This window comes from Phaethon lepturus, unplaced genomic scaffold (genome assembly GCF_000687285.1).
Source record: "Phaethon lepturus isolate BGI_N335 unplaced genomic scaffold, ASM68728v1 scaffold41852, whole genome shotgun sequence".
Lineage (NCBI taxonomy): Eukaryota > Metazoa > Chordata > Aves > Phaethontiformes > Phaethontidae > Phaethon > Phaethon lepturus.
The window spans coordinates 29433-38513 of NW_010523464.1; the positions used below are offsets into that span (position 1 = coordinate 29433).

The window sequence follows — 9081 nt, forward strand, 5'->3', positions numbered from 1 at the left end:
GACTAAACATTAATATAAAATAAAAGCAGAATAGCGAAGGAAAAAAGTAAGGGTACTGTCAAGCTATAAGAATTTATTCAGACAGAAGGGCACTTTTGAAAAATTCTTTGTGAATGGTAATGGTAATAAAGATATGTACCATGAAGTTTGTGGAACTGACTGTTGTGAGCTGAATTAGAGGTTTGGTGTAACTAGGATTACTGGAACTTGGATTCCTCTTTAATACAGACTCCTTTGTGCCATTCCAGGTTGGGAGATACATATAGCAGAAATGTTAAATTAAAAATATATTCCAGATATTAAAAGTAATTTTTAATATCTTGGTTTGCTTGTTGACAGTTGTTTGCTTTAATACTTTGACACAATTCATCACTAACTGCCTTCAGGATATATATTAATATATATACAGGATATATATTAATATATCCTGTATGTTAAAATGCTAACTGATAGTTGCTTTTTGGTTTATGTTCATAGCCGTCGGTCTGGCCAGTATACAATGAACCATGACCATTCCAAGAAGACCCCCGATGGAGCATCGTTTGATCGGTCAGGATCCCAGGACTCCTTGGATGAACTGTCTATGGATGACTACTGGAAAGAACTTGAAAACATCCATGCAACTAGAGGAAATAACCATGAGGAACGAGTAGCGCTTGTAGTGAAAGAGCCAGATGGTAATGAAATCCATTCTTGCAAATGATCATCAGTATGCTGATTTAGGGATTTTTCTTTAAGTCTTATTTCAAGAAATGGCACCCACCAAACACACTTAAATCAAAAAGGAGGTCACTCTGATGAATACCCGCTTTGAAAATTCTGTTGCCCCTGATGCATATTGCCAGAAACAGGCAGCGCCCTGAAAGAGAATTGTATCGGAGATAAATAAAAGGCTGGTTTTCCTTTAAATGGTGTTTGCAGGACATCAGAAAGGTGCCTGTACTTGCAAATCACAATAATTGAAGCTTTATTTGCAGTTTACTGTTAAACTAGCTTACCCTTTCACTCTTTGTGTATGCTCTTCATTATTGTAGCTATTGTGGATAGAAACCTCATACTTTAGAAGGCAAGCAAATGATTAACCAGTTTAAGTTTAGTGAGTAACTTTTGACGCTTGTAACTATTGTGACTATTCAGTTGTATTATTTTTGTTTCTCAGAAGCATCAATTATGTGCTGCTCCTGAGGGCATGATCTCAAAAGTTGGGCAATTTTTTTATTTTTCTTGTCCTATCAGGCAAAAGAGGAGTAACAACCTTAATTCCACTCTTCTCAAAAACTGTTTTTTAACAGTGCAGTGTCTGCCTCTCTCCCATTTTTACAACAGGCTGACAGTCTCAGTAAATTAAAATGGTGAGTTTTGCATTTTGGTATGGCTTCTACATGAGTGAGAAGAATGTCCTCTATTAGCTTTCAAAGGGATTTGCACTTCTGCCTCCCTAGGCCTTTGGAAACATAGCCACTATTTACAGGTGCTCTGAAGAGGGTAGCAGTGTGCCCTTGAGGCTGCACCTTGAATCCTGTGTTCAGTTTTGGGCCCCTCACTACAAGAAGGACATTGAGGTGCTGGAGCGTGTCCAGAGAAGGGCAACGAAGCTGGTGAGGGGTCTGGAGCACAAGTCTTATGTGGAGCGGCTGAGGGAACTGGGGTTGTTTAGTCTGGAGAAGAGGAGGCTGAGGGGAGACCTTATCGCTCTCTACAACTACCTGAAAGGGGGTTGTGGCGACGAGGGTGTTGGCCTCTTCTCCCAAGTAACTAGTGATAGGACCATAGGAAATGGCCTCAAGTTGCGCCAGGGGAGGTTTAGATTGGATATTAGGAAAAATTTCTTCACTGAGAGGGTGGTCAGGTATTGGAACAGGCTGCCCACGGAGGTGATGGAGTCGGCATCTCTGGAAGTGTTCAAGAAACGTGTGGATGTGGCGCTTCAGGACATGGTCTAGGGGACATGGTGGCGCTGGATTAATGGTTGGACTTGATGATCTTGAAGGTCCTTTCCAACCTAGTGTTTCTGTGATTCTGTGATTCTCTGGAGAAAGCAGCAAGGCTCCGAGCCCATGTGCCTGGGGAGCAGGGTATCTGATGCAGCTGCAGGGCTTTCTACACAGCAGCAGAGCCCATCGTTTTGCAGCGTGTGGGCCTCTTCTCTTACCCCAGCTCACTGATGCAGCTACGCCTTCAGGCTCTGCACTCCAAACCCCACCATTTCCTTCTTTATTTATATATAGCCACCTTCCCTCTAGTTACTGCTCCAGCTCATGCCACTGACTCAGGCATAAAGCCCAAGTGAGTCAGCACAGTTGAGCTGATCAGCTCGAACAGATGTTGCTCTGCCCCACAGCTTGCCTAATGTGCAGCACCTCGCTTGGGTACAAGTGCTCCTGAACGTGTAGGACACTGCACCTGGCCGATTGGCCTGCCTGGGTGGGGGCTTGCTTGAGACGTGGCCATGCAAAGGCAAGACAGGGAAGAGATGAGATATACCTTGCTCACATCTGCTCTGGAGAACGGGTGTAGCCCTTCTTTCCAGCCCCAATAACAAAATCTGAGAGAGTTTTGTCAGAGACTCAGGCTTTGGCCACATAGCCTTAGCAAAATTCATACTTAAAATTTTGTGTCTGTTTTCTGAATTCTGTTAATATTCAGGTGCCCACTTGGATGTGCAGTGGGCACTGTGGGAAACTGCAGTCAATAGTGAAGTTGATGGTCCAGTTTTGGAGTACTTTTAGGTATCTGATAAATGGAAATGTTGCTTGAATGTTTGAGAGGATTGTTGGCATTCAGCACAAGCTCGGCTGCTACAGACAGAACTTAGTGTTTTAAAGAAAGTATCATTAGAGAGATACTGATTTCAGAAGCAGAAGTTTTGCCATCGGTGACAGTATTTAATAGCTTCCTCCTCTTTCATGTGCAGTGATCTGTCAATAAAGGATACCTTATCAGCTATAAGACTAAAGCAACAATTGTTTTGTGGGCTGTCAGCAGCCTGGAGACCATGTCATAAGAACTGATTAAAAAACAGCATTAAGGTGACTCCTGTAACCTGGTTTGTCCTTCATTAAAATGAGCTAGTGGAGGGCTGTAGGATTAATGTATCAGAAAAAGTGGGCAGAAGCACGTCAGTAAGGGAGCTAAAAAGAACTAAAAATCAGTGAAGCAGCAATGATCAGAGCCTTTCAGACTTCCCCATACACATTTATATCTAGGTACATTTATAAGATGGTATATGATTTAATAGAAGTGCTGTAGGTTATTATAAAGATTGCCCTGTAGCAATCTGTATTGCATTAACTATTTTAAAAGCTTTGACATCATAATGTAAACCCTTTTGAATCTTTAGAAACAATAGCTTTTTTCCAACTTGTGATAGTGTAAGCAATTGTTCTTAATTGGAGATCCCCTTAGTACTTTCCCTGTGCACTGCATTAAATATATCATCTCATTAACATCCAGTGTGATTAACAGTACTCGAAAGCCAACGTTTTTGCCTTTTTCTCTTCGCCTTGCTCAGAGGGAGAACTGGAAGAAGAATGGCTGAAGGAGGCAGGTCTGTCAAATCTGTTTGGCGAGAGCTCTGGTGACTCCCTGGAAAGCGTGGTGTTTCTGTCTACACTGACCCGAACCCAGAAGGCAGCAGTAGAAAAGCGAGTAGAGACTGTCACACAAACCATGAGGAAAAAAAACAAACAGCACCAGATTCCTGATGTCAGAGACATCTTCAGGTTACAAAATGACTCAAAGGGAAAAGTAAGTTCCTGTCCATTGTTTTGTTTGATTCTGGCAGAGAGAAGAAAAGGGCAGGTGGGGGTGAGGGGAGAGGAGAGGGATGCACAGACACAAAAGGGGTACTTCCAGAAGATTTGTGTCTAACTTTTCACTGATTTCCAAGGGAATTTTAAACTGAATTTATGGGAATAGCGTTGGTCCAGACTTGCCATTGCAATAAGCAATTTTAGTATGTAGAAAGAAGTATGTATATTGGCCTTGTGTTACTTAAAGGTGATGAGTAAAACAGCCACTCCATGGTCAAGATATTAATCTGAATTAATTTTAATGCAGATGGAAAGCTTATGACAACAATCACCCAAAGGGCTACCAAAAGCCCACTTATATCTTTGGGTGGTACTGCCCTGCAGCCATCCTGAGGGGTCTGCCAGGTAGGGGGCAGTACCTCTTACCTACTGGTGCTTTTGTTTCTTTTTTTTAAAAAAAAAAAAAGGAAAAAAAAGGCACATCAACATAACCTCCTCTATTTTGGCTAGGTCTTTATGCCCGTCAGCTTGGGACTTAGATCTGTACTAAGTCCCAGGGCCTGTGTGGGTCATTAAACTGTGTGTGGGAAGTTGCTCTGACAGGTCCTGAAGGGTCCCAGTTTCCTCTCATGGGGTATGGGATGGGAGAGTTCCTCTCCTATACGCAGGAAAGGGGAGGGAGGGAAATGGAGACCATGATTAGAATTCCTGTTCTGTGGAGAAGCATATGTGTCCTGTCTGCTCCCCCAAAAGCAATGAGATCTTCAGCCATAAGAAGACTTCGACCTGATGGAAGTGCACGACTGGTTTACGTGACCTCAGCCCCGTCCCTCATTCTTGCTGCTGCCGCTGCCGTGCAGTGCAATGGTAGTGGTGGTGGAACTCCTTTCAAATTCAGTAGAGGTGAAATGTAGTGGGAGGTTTGAAAGCTCAAATGTGTGTTCTGGAGGCACAATGTCCCTTTCACCATTCTGCTTTGCATGTGCTTGTAGAAGGGATATTAACTTCATAAAAGCTTTCTGGGATTCAGTTTGGAATCGACTACATCTAAAAATTACAAGATCTAATAGCAGAGCAATTTACGCGAAATGTCACATAGCTTAAAGCCGTGTAATTTCCCTTTCAAGTATGTTACTTCAGTGAAGCACAAGAAATACTCATGTTCCTGTATTTAAGCTACACATTGTAATGTTTGAAAATCATATGCCACAGTGTTCAGTAGACTTCTGTGTCTCTTAAACTACATGTTTTGATATTGATGACATCAGTAAGAAGTAATGCAAACAGACAAATGATTGTAGCCATTTAAAATGTATAAAATAGAAGGTTAGAGTATGTATTGAATACAGAAATAACTGGAAAAAAGAAGAACCATTCTAAACCTGTCTCCTTGACTAAAATAAAATAATACAAGTGTAGGCCCCCAAACCTATACTGCATTCCTTTCTCCAAAGCAAGATAATTATTCAGAAATCATTGCTTATGGTCACAGAAAGCCTGTAGTGAAGCAGCTTCTACAGCCTCCCTGGGTAACTTGTCTCAGTGCTTTGTTACTCTCCCATCATTAGAATGCTTTTTATGTAACAAAAGAGGACTGAATCCATCAGCAGCTGTATGAAGTCATTCCAGTTTAATAATAGCCTCCAAAAATCCTGTAACCTCCCTTCACCTGGAGGGAAACAGGAGGAAAGGTAAAACAATAGTGTTGATGTTTCGCATCAATGCAACAATTGTGTTGATGTTTCTACTAAATTTCCTGCCATATTCACAAAGAGAAGCTAGACTTTTGGTATCTTGACAGCTTCCCAGTCTGCTTCTGCTGCTTTGTGACACAGTAATAATTTTCTGGGCTGTCACGCTATCTTCTTCCACCTTTCAAGATCCCTGATTTCTAAAAAAAAGTAAATATACAGATTTGTGTTGGTAGGAGAAATCTTTAAAACTTGAATTTTTTTTCTGAGTAAGTATGAAGTGGTACAGTACTTGAGTAAATTACAATTAAGAATCCAGAATGCTAAACACTCATTGTTGATTTGAGTTGCCAAAAAGATAATAAAAAGAATACCTGTGTAAAAATGTAAATGGGTAGCTGTATACCCATATATATGTCTGTTTGGGTATAGATTTTCTACATGTTCTGAAATATTTTTTTTCTCTAGTAGGTGTCATCCAGTTCACAGAATGTGGCAAATCTTGAGACTGGGTAGTGCAGCATTATAGAAAGGAGAAGATGGTTCAAATCCTCCCCTGTTTTGTTGTCTCTTCTAAGTGTCCTTGTTTTGCTGTTGGGAATCTAAGCTGTAAGCACATACATTAATGTCAAGCCGCTCTGCAAAAGGGTTGGGATCGTTCTGTAGGGGAGGCAACCATGTGAGATTTTGCAAGAGGAAGGAATTTGGACTGAGTCAGTCATAATGTCTCATCCAGGTTCCCTTTCCATATCCTTTCCAGTGCAAACTATGGCTTCAGGTAAAAAAATATGTTTTCTTATTCTTTGCAACTCTGGAAAATTAAGTCTTCTACCCACTTAGCCTTTTAGGAATAAGGCGAATGGACTTAATTACTTCTTTTTAATTACCTAGATATCAGAACCCCTTAGACTTTGGCAAAGGGTTTTCTACTGAAACTTCCAGCTGTGCTTCTGCATACACCTGAATTGCAGGAGTATGTGTTTAAGTCCTACACAGAGTGAAAGGAGTTTCTACAACCATGCATTTGGTTTTTACAGGCATGCATATTTATTGTTCCTTTCTTAGGTCTGTGATGAAAGTGAATCCTCAACTGTGAGAACAGCTGAAAACAAAAATGAAGCACAAGATGAAACAAAAGGTAATGCCAAACAACTATCTTCTTTTTTTTTTTCTTTTGGTTTGTAGGCTTTCTGCACAGGCTACTACATAGGCCTATATTTCAAGTAACTTTTTAGCAGAAGAAAATGAGATTCTTATGAGAAACCTGTTCTGGGCTGTGTTGTGGTGTAAAATTTTAAGAGTGGCTGTAGATAGTGTCCTTTGAGCCGTCTGGGAAACCTTGTTAGTTACCAGTGATCATCATATAATTGAGTCATCTGGGAGAAGTCTTCTCTCATAGCTTATGCGTAGGTCTTTCCTGATACTTAATTTATCCCTTCTGGTTTATCTCTGCTGTACAGTACAGGAAATGAAGCACTGTACATAAGCTCATCAGTGCATACAAGAGAACAAAAACAAATGGACTATAAACATCCAAAAAAAGTAAGAACTAGCTATATATCTGCAGCTCAAAATGAAAGAAAAACAGGGATGGAAAAAAATTTGTGCACCTTTTTCAGGAAAATGGAAAGGAAACAGCATTCTGTGTGTGTAGGACTGGATTGGGTTCAACAGTGTGTGATTACACAAAAAGGGGTGCAGTACCCATGGAAGAGCCCTCCCTCTCACTGCCCAGTAGGACAGAGCATCACGGAAGTCCTTAGCTGATTCCATAGTTTCTGTTTTGAGAGTATGAATTTTGATGAAAGTCTTTGACAAAGCAGGTCAAATAATAAAAGGGTGGCTGCCCTGCATCATCTTAGGTTTTTCAAAGTAGGGGTTGCACCATGTCTGTTATACCACCGTACCCGTCACTGTAAAGATCAGGACATAACTGGCAGCCATTTAAGCTTTAAGGTACTGCATTGCTATTCTGCATTGTTTCTATGTTGAGTTTTTTTTCTTCTTCTGGGGGATGGGATATCACATAGGTGTTACACTGAACCCTATAGCCACTTAAATAGGCAGGCAGGCAGACCAAGTTCCTTACTGCAAGTTACTTAATCTGTAATTAGACTTAGAAAACAGCAGCAAACAGTACAGGACATGTATGGAAGTTGAAGGGGGAGAGATGAATATAAACCAGCCCTGAATATCACCAAATCTGTGCATTTCCAGAAGTGCTGTTAATCCATCCCTCCCTCACTCTCAGCAAACCTCACTCCAGTAAGAACAGTAAAAAACTGGGAGGACTGCCAGACTGCTGGTTCAGCACAAGGGAAGGAAGAGATGCTTGGTGCTTGTGTCAATAAACTGCACTGTAGGATTCAGAGCTGGAAAATTACCAAGCAATTATTACAGAGTTTTTATCACATCTGGTTCTTTTTTTCCAGTGGCCCGATGAACCCTTCAGAAATGGGAAGTTCTGAAAGGCAAATCCCATATGCTAGCTCTCTTCAACACAGATTGCGATGTGGATGGCAAATGCAGCCTGCTTACATCCTGATACACTTCTGCTCTTGTCAACATGCTAAAGTGGGCTCTGCTTCCAAGGTTGGAGCAGGAAGAAAAAATCAGTTCAATTTGCAGTCAAACCATGCAAGTTCAGTGGTGTTAAGAGCACCACACCTGTTTCAGTGCTGTTTTGTGATTGTTCCTCCAGAATGATGAGCAAATTAGTGTTATACAAACAGTGTATTAATTTAAGACAAAAAGTAAACAATGCCTGATATTTCAAAGATACTAAGTATTTATGAAATCCAAATCCAAAGATACTATTTTAAAATGGAAACCCCCTTTAACAGAGAAGTAGTACCAGTTTTACCTGAAAAATACAAATATAATCTTGGACATTATAAAAAATTAAAGATTAAATGGAGATGTCTTAAAACTATTAGAGTGAATGACTCTGCCTTTCTCTAAAGGTGATGACTCTGTTCCTGACTTTGTATTTGAATGCTGCATTCCCAAGTGCTTCTGCCAGACTGAAGATGATAATGGTTTGCTCTTAGAGCATATGTGGGCTGTGTGAACCTGTGCTCACTCCTTTCTTGCAAGTCTGACACGCCTGGTTTCTTGCCTAATCAATGTAAGCAAACTCAGGGAATAATACAAAACCATTACGTTTTTATTCTTTTCTGCCTGACCCTGCTCAAACAGAACAGTTTAGTGAGTTCCTAAGATTTTTTTGTTGGTAGATGCTTATTTGAGTTTTTTTTGGAAGAAGCCTCCCTTACTGCCTTTAAGTGCCTGTTTGTTTCATGTATGTACAGAATGTGGAAATGAAAACAAAATTCAGAATCATGTATTAAGCTGTCAAAAGACATTATTATCATATTAACAATCCATAACACTCACTAAAGACCTGCAAAGCTAGCAATACGTTCAACAGCTACGAAATAAAAAAAAAATTATCTTTGGATGCCTGTGAAAAGGAGTAAATATCCATGTTGGTTGAGACATCTCAAGAAATAAAAAGGAAAGAATAATGCAGATGAAAAGGTAAATACTCCTTAGGTTAAATAGAGGAACAGCAAAAGTCAGTTTACTGTTGGACTGCAGTTGTCCTTCTGAACACACACGATTAGCTAGAGGGAAAG

General features: G+C 40.5%; 1 protein-coding gene across 1 annotated transcript in view; it reads left to right on the plus strand.

Moving 5' to 3' along the window:
- Nucleotides 1-439: 439 nt before the first annotated feature.
- Nucleotides 440-9081, plus strand: part of ARHGAP18 (Rho GTPase activating protein 18) — a gene marked incomplete at its 3' end in the record, with an annotated part of 27668 nt that continues 19026 nt past the window's right edge. The window contains exons 1-3 of the mRNA XM_010282127.1: nt 440-677; nt 3512-3747; nt 6509-6581. Coding sequence (XP_010280429.1) covers nt 440-677; nt 3512-3747; nt 6509-6581 — 547 coding nt within the window. The remainder of the gene's footprint in view (nt 678-3511; nt 3748-6508; nt 6582-9081) is intronic.